Source organism: Euprymna scolopes, chromosome 35 (assembly GCF_053919585.1).
Source record: "Euprymna scolopes isolate OS-2025 chromosome 35, ASM5391958v1, whole genome shotgun sequence".
NCBI classification, from domain to species: domain Eukaryota; kingdom Metazoa; phylum Mollusca; class Cephalopoda; order Sepiida; family Sepiolidae; genus Euprymna; species Euprymna scolopes.
The window spans coordinates 35,632,245-35,651,969 of NC_136516.1; the positions used below are offsets into that span (position 1 = coordinate 35,632,245).

Consider the following 19,725-nt stretch of genomic DNA (forward strand, 5'->3'; position numbering starts at 1 on the left):
TTATGTCAATTTCTACCTCCTCTTTACATAACAACTGAAATAATCATATTTTATTTTTTGCCAACTTTATTGAATTCAATTCAGTTAGATTAACTGATTTACAAGTTTGTTTGAACTCAAACGAACTTAGTAGACAAAATGCTGGCAACAAATAAAATAAAATTCCTCAAAATATAAAGGTCCGATTATTTGATTTTTCTTAATATATATACGAGATTTACGAAATAAAAATGTTTCTTAATATTATGGCGGGGCGATATTTTGGCTTCGGGATTTCAATGTCGCTGACGAGACCCAGCGAGAGTTCTTACCTATAATGAGGGAAAGACACTACTCAATACCGAATCGTTCGTTCACGACGATTCACAAATATACTATCGACGCTCCAACCCGCAAGTACTCAGTCTGCTCGACACACTCAGCTGAACGACTCACAAAGAGACACAATAAATCACAACTAACATTACAATATGTGTGTGTGTGTGTGTGTGTGTGTGTGTGTGTGTGTGTGTGTGTGTAATATATATGTACATATATACCGTCTTCATAGGATCACAATTAATAAATTTAAAAAACTAAACAAATGAGAATTAATTATAAATGCAAGAAAATAGCAAAAGATAAAGTATTAATATTAAAATAAATAAATCGATAAATAAGATTGATTATCACCATATTATTAAGTTTAGAAAATATAATAGTTTTTTTTAATTACTTTTCAATTTCTGCGAAATTTGTTCATTTTACAAAGCTATATGTATGTTTGAATGCCGAACACATTTCTGACGAAGGCATGCCCCCAGATATAACAATACGTGTTCTCCACCTGACCATACTAACACAAATAAGAACACAATAGATGTAATATATATATATATATATATATATATATATATATATATATATATATATATATATATATATATATATATATATATATGTTTTATTTTTTTATTACCGTATCTTTCTGTTAAGTTACATTATTGTTTCGGCTACACGGCCGTTTTCTTTTTGCCGTCTGTAGCCTCCTCAGACCTTTACAGAAATGTTCGCTATTTTGGGATGAAAGAGTGGAAGAGTGAATGAGGTCGGGGGAGGGTTGTGAGGAGACAAAATGCTGGCAACAAATGAAATAAAATTCCTCAAAATATAAAGGTCCTATTATTTGATTTTTCTTAATATATATACGAGATTTACGAAATAATAATGTTTTTCGCAAACTCCCCCTGACCTCAATCACTCTTCCACTCTTCCATCCCAAAATAGCGAACATTTCTGTAAAAGTCTGAGGACGCTACAGACGGCCAAAAAAAAACGGCCGTGTAGCCGAAACAATAATGTAACTTAACAGAAAGATACGGTAATAAAAATAAAACGCATATTTGCTCTACAACAGTATTGAGCACTTTCTTCAGTTTTTATTAATTACCATCTCAACTATATATATATATATATATATATATATATATATTTATATATATATATATAGATGATTCTGTATAGCTTTTTCAATCATGTTTAATTATTTTTTCAGTGTCTATGCGTTATACCTTTGCATTGTATTGCCTTCTATAAATCAAAGTATATAACCTCTTATGTTTTTCATATATATTTTTTTTAATTTATTTTATTTATTTATTTATTTATTTTGCTTTTTCGTGAAACAGAATCATTGATCTTTTTCTCGCAACCGCTTTACGTCTTTCACGAAAACGCTGGCACGGTTGAAGTCGACGTGCTTCGGTCTGGTTCAGAACAGCTTCATACGTCAATTGTCTGGTGCGCCACGAGGTTAAGTTCGCCCTTGTCCGCCATGCCCCGCCAGGACTATACTCCTGTGTCCAACCGACTCGTGTTTAGACCGGGACAAACAACTCAGGTAAGGACATATGATAAAATCGTGCAATTGTACTGGATAACACGAAACGATGCCGAAGTTTGAATATCTCTCGTCTAGATTCTTTCTTTCTTCTTTTACATCAACAGTCAGGACGAATGTGCTTTCTTTTGACATCATCCTATTTTACAGGTTATTTAGACCTAAAAAGATGTAAGATTTAACACGTACTAGAGAGCTTAGTATTTTTATCCATTCTATCAAAACAATAGTCTTCATACGGTCTACACTGTCTGCGCGCGTTATTGTTGTCACTGCTTGATTCCAGTGGCAAGAGGAGTCCAGGACGACTGGAAACAATGTTGATATAAGCGGAGAGCAACTACAACGCCTGATATTCCCTGATGGTCAGTTAGTACTGACCATGCTTAACGATGCTTAACTTCCGTATTTTAACGGGAACCGGTGTGTCAGTGTGATTATGCCGTATATCCATTCTATCAATCAACGCTCCCTATATATCCATTATTTACACGGATACACACACATCATCATCATCATCATCATCCACAGATTTGTACAAATTTATTTCTACTCAAATACCTTCTAAATAAAAAAAAACGATGTAATGTTTTCATTGATGAGTAATCAATAAACAAAAGTAACTTCATCAGACTTGGACAGAAGTGGTTATTATGATTTGAAAAGGTGATATTAGAAGAAGACGATTAAAAAAAACAAAAAAAAAAAGGCGGGGAATTTCCATTTAGATCCCTTTCCCCGCCCCCTTTTTTTTCTTTCTTTTTTCTTTCTCTTCTTTAATTATTAAATCTTAAAAAATCAAATATTGTCGGATTTAAACGGAGATTCCCCCCCTCTATTTTTTTTTTAAATCGTCTTCTTCTAATATCGCATTTTCAAATCATAATAACCACTTCTGTCCAAGTCTGATGAAGTTACTGGATCGCTAATACGATTCAGTAGCGGAAACATATGTAACTAAACAGATAAAACGGTAATAAAATATAAAATATATATTTGCTCTGCAATAGTATTGAGCACCTTCTTCAAGTTTTCATTATTTACCAGTTCTGCTATATACATATATATATATATATATATATATATTATTTTTAAAATATAATTATCCACTGACACGTGTTTCGTCGTCTATGACTCCTCAGAGTGGCTGAATCTAGCGAGATTCGAAATCGGGACCCCACGATTTCGAATTTCGAATCTCGCTAGATTCAGCCACTTTGATGAGTCGTAGACGACGAAACACGTGTCAGTGGATAATTATATTTAAAAAATAATATATATATATACTGCTCCCCATGTGGGAGTATCAAATTGGTTAAAGGGGAAATTATTCCCAACTCGCATTTAGGTAAAAATGCACTTTCGTAAATAATTGAATTCATTCAAAGCATATCGCTAAAACCAAAACAAATAGCATATATATATATATATATATATATATATATATATATATATATATATATATAAACACCCTTGAACTTTTTGTTATTGAACAGACATGTGTTTCTATTTTCAGAAATGCCAGCTGACAATTCTCAACGATGATGCTAGCCCGAAATTGGAAGGCAAGGAAACATTCGAAATATTCCTGAGTTCTCCTGTGGGCAGCACCCTCCAACAACCTTTCTCAGCTGTGGTAGTCATCACAGACCTCCATGAAGATGGTAAGAATTCGTTTCTCCTTATTGTTATTGTTGATGTGAAAATAAAACTCAAGATGGCAAAAGTGATTCGAAGAATATAAATAAGACGAATATTTATTCCCTGGAAAATACTTCTTACCACATAGGCAGTTTGCTTTTCATCGAATTTTTTGAATTTGAATAACAAAATATGAATGAAAATAAAAACACTCGAAATTATATAATTTTTAAAACATTATTTTCACTTTTTTCATTTTTATTTTTTATTTCAGTAAATATTTGATTAAGATTAAATTATAAAAATAATTCCATGTATATTTATCAAAGTTATGTGTTGTTGTTGTTGTCGTCGTCGTCGTCGTCGTCGTTGTTGTTGTTGTTGTTGTTGTTGTTGTTGTTGTTGTTGTTGTTGTTGTTGAGGAAGAGCATCATCCATTTATACATGAATCAGATGATTTCTGTTTGTATTCGTTTCTCCGATATCTTTCTAGTTAGAATTATTTATAGAAAGACATCAGATATTTGTGTAAGGGATCACATGAAGGTTGCCAACATCTCTAAGTGTAAGTTTTTCTGTGGAACAATGTTGAACTGGATTCGAACGATAAATACAAAGCCGTAATTGTTTTATATAGTGGTCTATATAACCAGCGTGTATGTATATTTACGTATATCTCGTGTAGCTATACTGTATATAACGCGGTTTTATATACGCTTACGTGTCGAGCGGATCCTGTCGTCTACTCTATAATGTTCGTTTGTGTGTGCGTGGGTGGGTCCATGTTTTAGAGATTCAAATGACAGTAACAGGCGACATTCATTGTATGTTACAAACGCAGTTCTTTACACGGACGAAACACATTTTTCTGTGGATGGGACAGCAACCCAAAAGGAGGACATACCTTCTTCCAGCGGTTTGTCTTTACTGACTCGTCTGTAAAAGTTGTAATCTTCCATCCGAAGGAGCGACAATCGATACTCGGGATTATATTTTATGCGACTTTATTTCCTGGTGTTCTCCGTCTCGGAGTTGCAAACACTTCTTTGTATTCTACGTTTCCTTTAGTCTTGTCCACTGAACCGCTTCCATGGACTTTAACAGATCAAATCTCTCCTGAGCCAAAGCTTCCATCCGCTCTCTCTCTCTCTCTCTCTCTCTCTCTCTCTCTCTCTCTCTCTCTCTCTCTCTCTCTCTCTGATTGACTTCTTTATGTATTAAAACCTTTCTTTGTTTGATTCTCTGACATCACCAATCAGGTCAGCTGTGTGGTTAACTTTTGTGTATGTAAAATATTATTGTTTATGAAACTAAAATTACAAATCCATTCTATTACATAAATATCTAATTGTAATATTTTAGTGTTTATGAAATTAAATTCCAAACTTTTTACATTACGATTTAAAATCTATTTGAAAACATTCTTTTTCTTAGTGAACACTCCAAATTTTAAAACACAATTAACAACCACAGTGTCATTTTCCGCTTCACTTTCATGGCAACCCTGCGTTACCAGGGAGTCCCTTTATTCAACACTTGGTCTAGTAAACCACGTGTTAATTTTCTAATTTCTTTTGTTTACTAATGAGTCATTGTTTTGACCTTATCACAAGGAAAACAGAAGACAGGACTAGAGTAACAAAATGTATTAATAAAAAACATACAAAAGTAATGGTTGTTCGTCCAGCAGACGAACAACCATTACTTTTGTATGTTTTTGTTAATACATTTTGTTACTCTTACAACTCTAAGAACTGGTAAATAATGAAAATTTGAAGAAGGTACTCAATACTATTGCAGAGCAATTGGTTTGTCCAACAGATATCGATTCACTATTTATTCACATAATAAAAAAAACAAAACATATGAAACGTGAAACAAGGCCAAAAAGGGGAGGGGTGAGTCTGGACCTACCGAACGTATATTTTAACTTAACTAGTTAATCACCAAAACAAAATCTCTCTATGACCTACTTAAAATAAAAAATTACAATATATACATGATGTGGGGAGCTGGGTAAATTAAATTTTTATACAAAACGAACATGAAATATTTACAATGAGAAAAAGTTGTAAGTATAAGTACCCTCCGCTAGTGACAGATAAGTAGTTTTGTCAGAATAGATGCGTGCCCCACAAAATTTAAAAATTTTTAAAAAAGAAAAATCTTTATTTAAAAACATCTCTTTAGAAGATAAGCCTGTGACCACACATCTCTGATAATCTGTAACCTAATTGGGGGCAGGTGTTGATTATCTACCAGAAGAGGGGGCAAAAAGGGGGAACTTATGGCATCGTCCATACACTGGCTAAATTAAAAATGTGAAAAATCAGGAAATAACTTACACTAGTCCTAACTGGACCAAAAGAATGTAAAGAGTAAGGGAAATTGTTGACAGTAAACGAGGGTGTGTTGAGAATGTGTTACAGAGAGAGAGAGAGGGGGGGGCATAGATTGAAGCTCAGTCGAGCACCTGCTATAAAAATAACGATAGAACAGAGATAGACTCCCAACATGCTTTCTGTGAGAAAGAGTTAGAACCCACTAGATTTTGAAACCAATTTTGTATCCTGTTTGCTTGCACAAGAGTATTCCGGACTTCTGGCTGGATCAAAGTTAGTATCTGTTTTGGTCAATCCCAGGAGACCATCTCCAGGCATTACCTCCTTATTTGATAGAAGCGTTGGTTTATTGCTGATTGTCTGAAACACTTTTGCCTGAGAATGGATAATTTGTTTTAATATTATTTCGATTAGTTCATTTTGGCTAACCAATATCCTCTAAGTTACGTCCAATCAAACGATACAGACACAAAACTTTCACCTACCTTTCGTTGAAATTATCCGAGAAGAGTTTCACCTCCTCCAGTCTGATACGCGTTTTAAAGCGGTGAAAATATGCACAAGCTGGAGAGTAGTGAAGATCTCATCTCCGTAAACTTCCTTCTATCATGTTGACCATATCACGCCTCTCATAAGCAAAGAAACACATAGTGTTCCTCCTTTTTCATGGTTAGTTCCCAACTGCAGATGACCGAAAAAGCCTCGAGGACAAAGAACTGTCCGTTCAATATACGAACCGCGTAGCCTTCAAATAACGGGCGCACAATAGTGCAGTAAAAGAAGGCGTGGCTAATATCTTCCTCCCAGTCTCCGCATCGGACACAACTCGGTGTCTCTTTTAAGCCTGCTGCGCGAATCTTTTTGCCAACCCAGAGAGCATTTCTTATCAAGCAGAAGAGTGATGCCTCGTAATTGTCCAAACAGCTCATCCCGGCGCACTTGTTATGAAAATTTTAAGTTAAGAAAATACAGAAAAGTCACGGATTGAAGATGGCATATTCCAAAATTCATACAATTTGATTAAATAGTTTTGTTTTTTTTTTGTTTGTTTATTTTTTTTTCAATCAAATTTTATGACGTTGTAGGGGATTTTGTCTACATTCACTAATGCCTGGTATTACAGCTGTGGCGTGAGCATAGGTAAATGTCTCCCAACCTTAACAAAAAAATAAATAAATAAATAAAATAAAAGGTGTCAGAATCAGCATAATGGCGAAAACGAATTTTAACATTTATAATAAAGGTTTATTTAATAAAAAGATAAATCATTTTGTCTTGTTGTGTTTTGATATACGTGTGCGGTGTCGACACGTAAGAGAAAGATTAAATCATTAAATGTATTATTATATGTATTTCTTACATAGAGTCAGATAGAACTTGAGTAAAACTGCAACAACAGATGAAAATAAAGAACCTTCCCCGACTGAGGAAATCATGAATTCTTTAGAGAAAAACGTTTCTTCTTTTTTAAAACACAAGGAAATAAAATTAGCTACATTTGTTAGTTCAGTAATGTGATAACTTTGCTCCATAAATGTGTCTGGTGTGACAAAAGGTTATTTTGGGGGGAATTAATCCAGTGGAATTAGAACGTTAATATTAGCTGCAAAAACATATTTTTCGTTTTGTGTTTGCACCATGTGCTTAGTCTAGAAAAAGAGGAAAAGAGTTAATTCTCCTTTGATATGGTACCTTCATGCTGAGAATTTAGGTGCATGGCGCGCGAAGTCCTGTTGGTGGTTTTACGTCTCACAAGTCGGAGTCAGCCGGCGAGTTGCTTACTGCATCCTAAACTTCACTGAACCGAACTGGTTTGGATTTCGGGCGCAGTGCCTTTTATACGATTTGGCCGGCTCCAGCGAAGGCTGTCAGAAAAAGATTCTAGAAAAGTTGTTTTCTTTGAGCGTTGATTGGATAGAAAGTGGATATCCTGTCACGTGGTATAGTCCTAAACTATGTCCGCGCTCAGAAGCACAGATTTACGTTTTACTTCGAATTTACGTGGGTGGATACGACAAATGTATGCGTAATTGAAATGTTCATTATCCATCCATTTTAATGTCTCTAACGTGTCGCTACAACGTGCTCGATGCGACAGAAACCAGCCATATATGATTGAATTCCAAATTCCTCACTGGTTATCTCCCCTTTGATAACCTCTACAGAAGCACGGACTAATTAATGGTTGCTAAAAATACTTAACCGGTAAAAATCGTAAAATTTTATATGTTAGCACTTAAATTTCATTGTGAAAGGATTCTAAACATGGTCATAAAATATTATAAAATTGTAGGCATGACAAATAAATATTTCCATCTGGTTACAGTGGCCGTCCTGCAGTTTGAAAACATGGAGTACAGAGTTGACGAGAAAACTTCCTCAATAAGTGTCCCCATTGTAAGAAGCGGGGACATCGGTTACGAGTCATCCGCAGTTTGTTATACGCAACAAAGAACGGCAATATCGGGATTAGATTACAAAGAAAGAAGACACAATCGAAATTCTACAATCACTTTTCAACCTGGGGAAATGGTAAGATTTTTTTTTTTTTTTTTTTTTTTTAGGGAATAGATATTGTTTTACGGCATATCAATCCGTTGGGAGGTATTTTATGCTGTGACGTACACGGTGCTTTTAATAAGCTTCCAGGCTTTTTTTTTTGTACAGGCATTTAAAATTGTCGTAGACTCTTGAAAATTCAGTATGCTATTGCTATACGTCTTGAGATGGCTGACCAATTTTTATGACTTTAGGTTCAATTGAACAATTACAGCAGGAACTGGAATATACCATACCAAAGCCTGATTGTCACAGCTGGTGAATTTCAAAATTGCAACCTGGACGTGAGGACACTTTAGAAGAACTATACACAACAAAAACATGTTTTAAACATGGAAAAAATACAACAGAAACGTATGGAATACTTCAGACTGCTTCTGGACCATCTTGCATGAATCGAGCATCAGTTTTTGAGTGGCATAAGAAATTCAAGGAAGGCAGGGAGTCTGTGAGGGATGATGAGAGGTGTGGAAGAAGTAAGGAAGTCAGAACACCAGAGTTGATTAGCCAAATAAAGAATTCCATGTATAAGTACCGTCATGTGTCTATAGAGACAATAAGTGCACAGTTTGATGTCAGTGTGGGAACTGTACACACAATTTTTGCGAGGAACTGAAGATGCAGAAGATTTGCGTGAATGCACCAACCCACAATCCCGTTTTTGTCACAGACATTTCGACCAAGATGGGCATCAGGACAGTTCCTCATCCTCCCTATAGTCCAGATCTTGCACCATGTGACTTTTGGTTATTCCCTAAGCTGAAGGAAAACCTTAGAGGTTGTTGTTGTTATGAGACAATAAGGAAGATGAAAGAGGCTATAATGAAGGGCATTGACAAGCTTACACAAGAGGATTTCCACAGAGCCTTCCAGAAATTATTGGAATGGTACAACAAGTGCACTGCAGCCGGAGGAAATTACTTTGAAAGGACAAGAGTTTTATGTGTGTACTATCAATAAAAGTGCCCATACGCAAAAAGTCTGGAAACTGGTTGAAAGAATCTCGTAAAATATTTTGTAAATGATTTATTGGTCAGATTGTTTGTTTGTTTGTTGTTGTTTTTTTTTTTGCAGATTTTATAGAATTATGGAAGACTAAAAGTGACAAAAAACAAAAGGTTTAAAGCATGTTTGTAAAAATGTTATTATTTATATTCTAAATATATAAAATAAGAAAATTCGGTGCTTCCATGGAACAGTGTGATTTGAAACAAATACATTTCCGGTAAAAACATTATTACGTACTTACTTGTCATGTCGAAATTAGTATAACTTCTAAAAATTACAACAAAAATGATACAGTGGAAAAGTAATTACAAGTAAATGTAAAATTTATCAAATTATAGAGTTTTTTCTATGTTTTTAATGCGGAACAATTTTTTTGCGACCAACTCTGTATGAAAAACTGACTTGCATTCAATTAAAATCCACCATTTCGAAATAGAAAATGTCGAACCAGTAGTATGCATGATTTTTTTTTTAATTTTGTAAAAATTAAATCTAGCGCATTATCTACAGGATCATTTTTCGTAATTTTTGGAGTATGTACTAATTTTAACATGGCACGTAAGTACGTAATAGTGTTCTTACTTTGAATGCATTTGTTCAAAATTCTATAATACTGCAGAAGCACCGAAAATTCTGTTGAAGAAAAGAAATAAGGGTGATATAATTATGTCACTTCTAAATATTTCTAATTGCTCACGTTCTAGATCGCCGAAATCATTTTCGCAGCACAAAGTTGCTAATTTTGTGTCTCACTTTAATTTCTCTCAAAGTGCTCGATATCGACGGAGCTAAATAATTATCCTGATAAATAATGTCTATGGATTTAAAACAGTATTTAAATAAAGTTTCATGCGTGATTTTTTTTCTGTGGTATCATTACGAAATATCTGCTATTAAAGACTTCTACAAAAACATTCAGTTTTTTCTTGGTCTCGTCGAGACGGAAAGGTACTTTTCGTAAGAAAGCTATAGAAAAAAAAACAACACATGCGGTGCGAATATTGCAATAGACAGAGCCAAACAAAGACAAGCAGGTGGAGAGAATAATAAGATTACAGTTGTTTTATTTATCGTTGAATATTAAAATTTGAAATTTAATAAAACCAAAAAAGATATGTTATTTATTCTTTAAAATCAATATTTTTTAGCTTAAAGATATGAAGCAAGTTTTCAGGTCAACGGGTCCTTGTTAAGCAACTTTTTTTATTATTTCTTTTTTGTGCGTGCATTGGAGATATAAACATTTCTCATAAAAAAATAGTCTGTTAAGATGGTAGTGCCGCTCCTGGTTTCAGATAGTGTATTATTTGGTAATAGTAACGTCTTTGGTTTCAAAGGTTGTCACAACCGAGGGTGGTAGTGGCGATAAGCTCCCTCTCCCTAAAAAATGCCCTCATGGTGTACGTCTCGAATAACTTCTGGCCTTTTTGTGTAGTTTAGCGACTAAGCCCGACGAAACTGTTTATACTAACTGGGAGAAGGGGAAAATGCGGTCCACTGGCGCCTTAAAACCAGTCAGTACGAACAGGTGGGGCTCGTCAACTTCGGTTGGTAGCTCACCTGGGAGAAGGCAACTCTGATTCAAAACCTCTGCTGCCTTGCGGAAGTACCCTATCAGGAGAAAGGCTAAGGGAGTAAATCCCGACAAAAAATCCGGATGCGGGGTCCCTAAGGCGGCCTGACTTTATAATGTCATCACCGGCAGTTTTTTTTCCTGGCAACAATGATACCGTGAAAAAATCTAGAAGAAATCATAAATTAGAATCAATTTTCTGAATTTCACCGCTAATTGTTTTCCTTCTCCAGCGTTTTTTTTTTTTTTTTAACGATTTCCCTCAATTGGGCGTCATTTGATCTACGTACAGATTAACATTTTATAATCCTAGTATCGCTAACGCTTTTGCGATAGACAAATTGATGAGACGCTATCTTATTACGGTTGATTTCGGGTTCGATTCCCGTCTGATGACGCAAAATCTTTTGTTAAGTTTATTCTTATTTTTTAATGTAGTCAATTTTTTTTTCTTTTAACAGAATGAAGGAGGGGGGGGGAAATAAGTGGTTGACATTTTATTTTTATTTTTTAAAGATTAAAGAAAGTGTGTATTTTTTTTTTTTTTTTACATTTATTCATAATCCAAGCAACTTTCATTTACAGGTGAAGAAATCATATTTCAATCACGTAAATTATTAATTAAAATATTTTAAATAAAAAAGACTATCGGGCAACGTCGCATGGGGATAGTAGAATGCGATATAGTGCAGAGGAGTAACGATAGGTGTATCAGAATTTTTGTAGGAATTTTTGACACCCCCCTAATACGAAATTGCGAATAAAATATAAAAAACTCTTAATTTCTCTTTTAAAAGTGGGTTGTTTATTTTCTTTATGGATTATACTTCCAAAATAAACTATTAAAGTTGTATAAAAAGTAATAGAAATATTGTTTTATTTATTTATTTAAAAAAAAAACAGTAATGAAATTAATTGAATTTTACGAGTTCAGTATTTTTCAATTTTTAAACTTTAAAAATTTATCAAAATTTTTCTATTGATTCTATTCTTACGATATTTTCAGGGTCAATGTGAAATTTTATGCTCTTTCCAATAAACCAAATATAATATTTTTAGGCAAAAGTTTTTTTTTTAATCCACGCCCCCCCCCCCATTTTGAAATGTCTATTAAAAAGTAAATAATTAATTTACTCACCAAAGTGTTATATATCACAAATTGAAGATAAAAGGTCAATAAATAATATATTCAAATTTAAAACAAAAAAGTAGTGTTTTTTAGAAATTTACCTGTAAAGTCCGAAGTTTAAAAACTTTTTTTTTTTAATCATGTTTTTTTTTTTCCAATGAAACCTTGGTCCTTGCTCCTTTAATTGAAAACAAAATTAGGGCTTGAATTATAAACTTGGAAAGACAGGGGGTCGAATTATTCAATATTTTTCACGCAGTTTCTGACACACCTAGTGTAACGGATAAACACGAACTGAATCAAATCAAGACATATACCAGTGGAATGAGTTTTGAAGTTTTCACATTTTTATTCATTTTATGTATTAGATTGAAATAATACTTTTCTTTTCTCCTCTCATGACTGTCGTCATCTTCGGCTTCTGTCAACATTTGTTGTAGGCTGTTAAGCGCACAAAATCAAATTGGTAAACATTCCTTCGTTTTAAAAGGGTTGTGTAATGTTTTCAGTCACAAACAAACCAAATAAACGTCTTCGTGCATACATGTGCGGAGTGTTTATACGTGCTAGGTCTTTTTAAACGCAACAACTTTCGGCGCTTCTACACTATTAGGACGAAATTTCGGAAATCATAATACTGAATTTTATATGAAAACAATGGTATCCACGTCATCTTAGTATTTTTAAGATGATTATATCCAAAAATTACGAAAATCGATAAGGTAGAAAAATATTTATTAAAAAAATAAAAAAATATAATTTGATGAAAACGATCGTAAGACACAGGAGAGTTCAAAAATGGGGGGGGGGTGATTTTTCGTTTAGATTTAAACAAGATGGCCGCAATTTTTCACCTGCTAACACGATTAAAATTGTGTTGTTAATAATTCAGTAATTTTCAGGTAATTTTGGCTGCATAATTTGGAAGCTACCATTGTAACTTATTAGAATTGACAAAAAAAAAATCAGTAGAAACCATTGTATTTTATCTGAAAACTCCATTTATCGACTACAAAATTTCATCCTAATAGTGTAGAAGCGCCTTTCTTGTCAACCTGATAGCATAATATAATGTTGAACGCATCCATAATCCAAGATTTATTGTAAAAATTCATGTAATGCTTCTTCTTTTCGTTTGATTTCAGACTAAGAATTGTACGGTTTTCATCGAAGATGACGCCAACTTTGAAAAGAATGAAAGTTTTGTGTTGTTCCTCGGTTTGGCGTCTGGAGACAGAAAATTCCCGACGGTTTCGATTGGAGAGAAAAACAATGCCACAATTTTTATCACCAATTCTGACGACGGTATATCGTTTAATTTTTGATATTGCTAGATTACGCATTAAATTTCAATTATACTCTTATATAACATGCTATAAGTGGAACCGAAGCTCGGTAAAAAAAAGGATACAAATAAAAATGACACAGACAAAAATGACACCGGTAAAAATGACACATGTATGTAAAATGGCACCGGTAAAAATGGCACCGGTAAAGTGGCACATGTAAAAAATGAAACATGTAAAAATGGCACAGGTAAAGATGATACAGGTAAAATGACGCTAGAAAAATGACGCAGGAAAAATGACACTAGTAAAACTGGCACAGGTAAAAATGGCACATATAAAAATGACACAGTTAAAAATGACACAAATATAAATGACACAGGTCCAAATTGCATAAGTAAAAATTGAAGAGATACAAATGACACAGGAAATATGACACAAATAATATCTCAGGTTTCTATGTACGTATGCTTTACGGGGGGCGTGCAATAATTAATGCCCTTGACCCACTTTCAGTTGTCTGATCTAGCTGAAATTTTGCATCTGCAATGATTTATATCTCTACGGGTTATGTGGTAAATTACAGCTCTGAACTAATTGTGCTTTCTGTTTTGCAGCTGTTTGAACTGAGTCATGTGTGAAATGGGGTCTGTTGAATGTCGAGCAGTGATCCGGTTTTTGTATTTGAAAGGACGCACACCACAGGAGACTTTTGATGAAATGAAAGAAACTTATGATGATAATGCCCCATCATATGACCTTGTAAAACGCTGGCATCGTGAATTCAAACATGGCCGGAAGTCTGTGGAAATAGCTCCCAGACCTGGTTGCCCCCTTCTGCCATAGATGAAGCATCTGTCCGTCAAGTTGAGGCTGCCATTTTGGAAGATCGGCGCATTACTATTCGCCAAATAGCCCAAGATGTCAAGATTAGTACAGGGTCTGTGGAAACTATCATTCATGACCATTTGCATATGCATAAGGTGTCTGCCAGATGAATTCCCAAGTTGCTCACACCATTTCAGAAGCGAGAACGCGTCGAGTGTTCGAGGATGAATTTGGAGATGTGCCAAGAAGATGAGTCAAAGTTTTTTCAAAAGACTGATTACACAGGATGAAACCTGGGTGCATCACTATGATCCAGAGACCAAAGCCCAGTCAATGCAGTGGAAGCACTTGGACTCACCACCTCCAAAGAAGGCAAGGGTGCAGCCCTCTGCTGACAAGGTCATGCTCACAGTCTTTTGGGACCAGGACGGAGTAGTTATGACAGATTTGCTGGCAAAGGGTACCACAATTACAAGAGCCTATTATGCTTCACTTTTGAGGAAATTAAGGGAAGCTATCAAAATCAAGAGGCAGGGCAAGATTAGCAAAGATACCCTCCTCCTGCAGGACAACGCTCTGGTCCACAACTCGCATATCACCAGATCAGAAGCACGGGCGTGTGGTTATGAAATCCTCCCCCATCCTCCCTACTCTCCTGACCTTGTACCCTCTGACTTTCACCTCTTCCCAGCCATGAAGTTGTTTTTGAAAGAAAAGCGTTTCACAGATGATGCAGCCTTGATTTCTGAAGTCACGTCGTGGTTGGAGGACTAATCTGAGGTGTTCTACAAAAACGGTATCCAGAGCTGCATCAAACGATGGGAAAAATGCATAACTCTGGGTGGTTCCTATGTAGAGAAAGACTAATAACTGTGCCAAGTTTCGTTGCTCTACTGCTATGGGAAGTGGGTCAGGAGCATTACTTATTGCACGCCCCTCGTAGTTTCTCGTTTTTTTTTTTTATCTTTTTGACAACTACTAAAATGACTTTTTTTTTACTTTATTTTTCAGTTCCGCGTGTGCAGTTTAAACACGCTGCTTATAGCGTTTCTGAACCAAAGGCAGATAATCAAGTCAACACGGTCGTTGTACAAGTCGTACGGACAGGCGACATTCGTCGGGCGTCGAGAGTGCGCTGCGTTACTCGCGATGCTTCTGCAGAGTCAGGACTTGATTATTTCGAGAAAAGTTCCATTCTTCATTTTAAACCAGGTATTGTATTTGAGTAGATACTTTCCCAAGCGTATTATACATTAGCATACATTTTATCAAGCGTATTATACATGAGTATATACTTTCTTAAGAGTTACATAGAAAAAATATAAGTTCGCGTGAAAGTGTACTTTAGGGACGCCATCACATTATGAAGAGAAAACTGATTTCTATGTATTGTTATTATTATTATTGTTATTATTATTTAGATTGTTGGACAAGTGTTCTCATCTTGGTTGGTATACTCAAAATATTTCGACCGATGTAACCTTCAACCTTTTCAGGACAATGGCGTGAACACTGGCAAGAATATTTTTGTCCTTTCTTTTTTCAAAAAACCATAGTTGTTAGAAATCAAAATTTGCAGGCGACACTCAAAATACAATTGCAAATTACGTAAGACATCCACCCTGTTATGGCTGGCTGAACGAGAACATGCTACCTCCGTGGAAGAAATAAATGATTCCGTTCTGAATTCCATGCAGATTACAGAGTTCAACAGAAACATTCGCGAGTTCGACAAGATACACTTGAAGACAATCAGAAGATTATACATTAATTGAATTAAATTGTGCAGATAAAAACATGAATAATAGAATCGTTGATACACAATTTTTTCTATAGTACAAATAAACTTTATTGCATTTTCGATTATGAGTGATTATTGAGAACCCCCATATGACCGTCTAATATTGGCCATTTTTCCTTGTTCTAACGTTAGACTCAACACTACTACGTACATTGTTATTACATATGTGTAAATAAGATAAACGCTTTGAAATAAGTTAATACCCACACAGACAACTTACCCAGATAGATAGAAGAGTACATTATATGGCCGAGTGGTCCTAGACGTTGTATCAAAGTTTACAGGTGCTGAGTTCAATCCTGAACGAAGGCAGTGAAAAGTAAAATTCAAAACAGAGAATCAGTAACTATGCCCCAGAGCCTAGCTGGAGTCCTAACACGGTACCCCCGTAATAATAATAAAGGGTTGGGTTCGAGACTCATAACAAACGGTTCCCCAGTTCGATACAAAACACCTGATGAAGGCCGGAGGGCAAAACGGCCGAAACGTTATGACTATAACAACCAAGGTGAAGAAGTCAGTCCGACAATCTCAATAAATGTTTTTCCTGGTTCTACCAAATCAGGCTGTTTGAAGATATCGTTTTTCTAACTTAAATATACCAAACGTTGATATTATTGTCCCCCCCCCTTCCATTTGCATTATTGGATTGTTTGGAAAACTGTTATCATCTCGGGTATTATTCTTACGATGTTTAGATCGATGTAATCTCCGACCTTCTTCATGTGTATCTTGACAACTACACTGATTAGTGAATGTTAAAATGAATGTTTTTGTTTCTTTTTTTCCTAAGGATACGTAGTCTTTAGCGTTGGAAATTTGTGATGCGAAAAGCCTTAGTAACATTTTTTTTTTTTTTTTTTTTACTACAAACCAAATTGAATTTGTTCCACAAGTCCAAATCCCTTATCTATCAAGTTTCAAGTCTGTCGACGAAAAATTAACAGAGTAGTTTGATAGAGGCTGTTCCGCACATAAACATACAAGGTCGTATATATATATATGCGTTTCACGAAGTCATAGTAAATCGAAGGACAAAATTACATAGTACTGTTTCGGAATTTAGATTGAATTGTGCAGATAAAAACAGGAATAATGGAATCGTTAATAAATTCACAATTCTTTCTATAATCCAAATAAACTTTAATCCCTGTTTGTCCTGGTGCTAAAAATCTTGTTGTTTGGAGATATTGTTTTCCTGACTTAAATACAACAAACGTTTATGTTATTGCTCCCCACCCCCACTTTCATTTGCTAATTCTATCATGTTCTGCAAAGTCAAAGTCAAAAACAATAATTTTTTTTTCTACAAAACAAGAAAGCCAAACAATATATCATTTGAAGTTATAAAGAACTTGAAACATAAAAACTATTACCAAAATAACTGAACCCTAAAAGAGTTGGCATGCCATAAAACGAAACCACCAAACCAAACCAATCATGAATAAATATTTGAAAATACAAAGAACTTGGAGCATAAAACCTTTTTCCTTTTCAAAATTACTACATTCTACATAAATAACCCGAAAAGGAAAGCAAAGAGCTCCCCCCCCACAAAAAAAACAATCTTTCCCTTTACAAAACTCGATAATACTCTGCAAAATCAAAAAAAAAAGGAACACCGTGTCGCTGTCCTGTTTTCCGATTAAATCCAACATGGTAGCCTTCAAATCCAATGTAAACAAGTTCTTAATCAGCCATCCTCATAAATAATCAAATTCTACCCAATTTACACCATTAAGGATTACTACACTTACATTCAGTAACCCTTATCCTCGAGTAGCCTTCAGGCCTTGACAAGTGATGACTCCCACGTAAAAAAACAATATTTTTTTATATACAAAGCAACCAAGCCAAACATTATGAATAAATATTTGAAATTATAAAAACCTTGAAGCATAAAAACGTTTACCAAAATAACTGAACCTTAAAAAAGTTAATATGCCGTAAAACAAAACATCCAAACCAAACACTATGAATAAATATTTGAAAATATATAAAGAACTTGAAACATAAACACTTCTTTTTTTTTTTTTTTTTTTTTTTTGGTCAAAATTACTAGATTCGCCATAAATAACCCGAAAATAGTTGATATGCTGGAAAACACACAGGCAAACAACCAATCAATCTATGCTTGGCTTTTTCACCAAGTTTCAATCCTAAATATACAATGGTGTTATGAGATTTCGAAATTTCCTCTTCACGACTAGTCCATTGCTACAGAATTTCAATCGCGAAAAAAAAGAAAAAAAAAAGAAAAAAAAAGAAAAGAGAGTAGATAAACAAAAACAAAAGAACAATTTTTTTTTTTTTTAATAAGAAAAAAAAAGTACAAATATACAAGGAAAAAAGATGAGCTGAGTTAATTTTGAATTGTGGGTTTTCTCCAAGACAAGTCCCCTGGCGGTTCCTGACGCCCCTATTTCGAATTTGTCTTTATAGAACGTTTATCACTGGTATAAGTGATTGTACACTAAAGATAATTAATTTTTTTAAATTGTTTTAAAAAATCCAGTCTTTCTTCAAACAAAGTCCTTCGACAGTTACTGCAGGCGTGTCGTACTAAGCGCTAAAAACCTCATTTCATAAACATAGTTTTATTTACTTTAATTTCAGTAAATCGTTTCTTGATCTGATAGGCCCTCAGCAACCCTCGGGGGGGGGCTTTGTTAGAGAAAGGTCTGACTTTTATTAATCATTCAAACACTACCGTGTTTGAATATATGCTTAAGTGACAGTTTTAGTCATTTAGAACTGCTTTAAAACGTCACTTTTTCGACCAAATTTCAAACAATTATTACAGTTTTTAGATCACCTTCTCAGCTATATTGCGAAAAAAATTTCAATTTTCGTTCAGTAAAACAAAACGTTATGATGAATTTAATGGTGTTCAAAATTATAAAAAGCATAAGGAGGTGAGCGATGTTTTTATGACTGATTTCCATAGCAACCACGTCGCTTCAGCGACTACCGTTGCTACCAATTCACCGCTCTCGCGTAAAGAGAAGTAACGTGAAACAGAGAGAATGAAAGAATGAAAGGGAGATAATTGGAAGGATTTTATTGAAAGCAGACAAGTGCCGTACATTGTTATTACATATGTGTATGTTATGTTTATGGAAGCAAAAAAATAAGACTAAAATTAAACAAAGAACAAGTGAATTTACTGGAAGCCTGGAAAAATCATGGATTACAATAGAAAAATGCGAATATGAAAAGTTATATGGTTAAACTTAAACATGGAAAAGTAAAGGACTGGTTGTTAAAACTGGAAAAGAAAAGGACAGGATATCTACTAAACAATATAATAAATTTATAACTTAAAATATTGCAGCATTAAGATTTTTTTAATTCAATTTATAACTATATAATCAATTCTTAATCATATTACTTTTCATACTCGCATTTTTCTATTGCAATTTAATTATTTTATTTTATTTTTATTTTATTTTTTTACCGTGCAATTATTTATAGCAGTGAGAACCAGTTCACCGGTGACGTCCAATGGACACAAGTTCGGAATAGGGGCGTCAGCAAACGCCGGGAATTATGCTTGAAGAAAGCTGAATTATGTTCAAGGGTGCTCAGAGCGGCACCTCCACATATGTGGCCATAATGCTCCATCTTAGGACGTCTTTCATTCTTATAGAGGTGGAGGGGAGCATCGGGAGTTAGGTAC

General features: G+C 34.6%; 1 protein-coding gene across 1 annotated transcript in view; it reads left to right on the top strand.

Moving 5' to 3' along the window:
- The window catches only part of LOC145259601 (extracellular matrix organizing protein FRAS1-like), a 294,783-nt gene that overhangs the window by 220,795 nt on the left and 54,263 nt on the right, over positions 1-19,725 (top strand). The window contains exons 49-53 of the mRNA XM_080117256.1: positions 1,668-1,879; positions 3,396-3,543; positions 8,189-8,394; positions 13,277-13,436; positions 15,257-15,457. Of these exons, the coding sequence (XP_079973382.1) occupies positions 1,668-1,879; positions 3,396-3,543; positions 8,189-8,394; positions 13,277-13,436; positions 15,257-15,457 (927 nt within the window). The remainder of the gene's footprint in view (positions 1-1,667; positions 1,880-3,395; positions 3,544-8,188; positions 8,395-13,276; positions 13,437-15,256; positions 15,458-19,725) is intronic.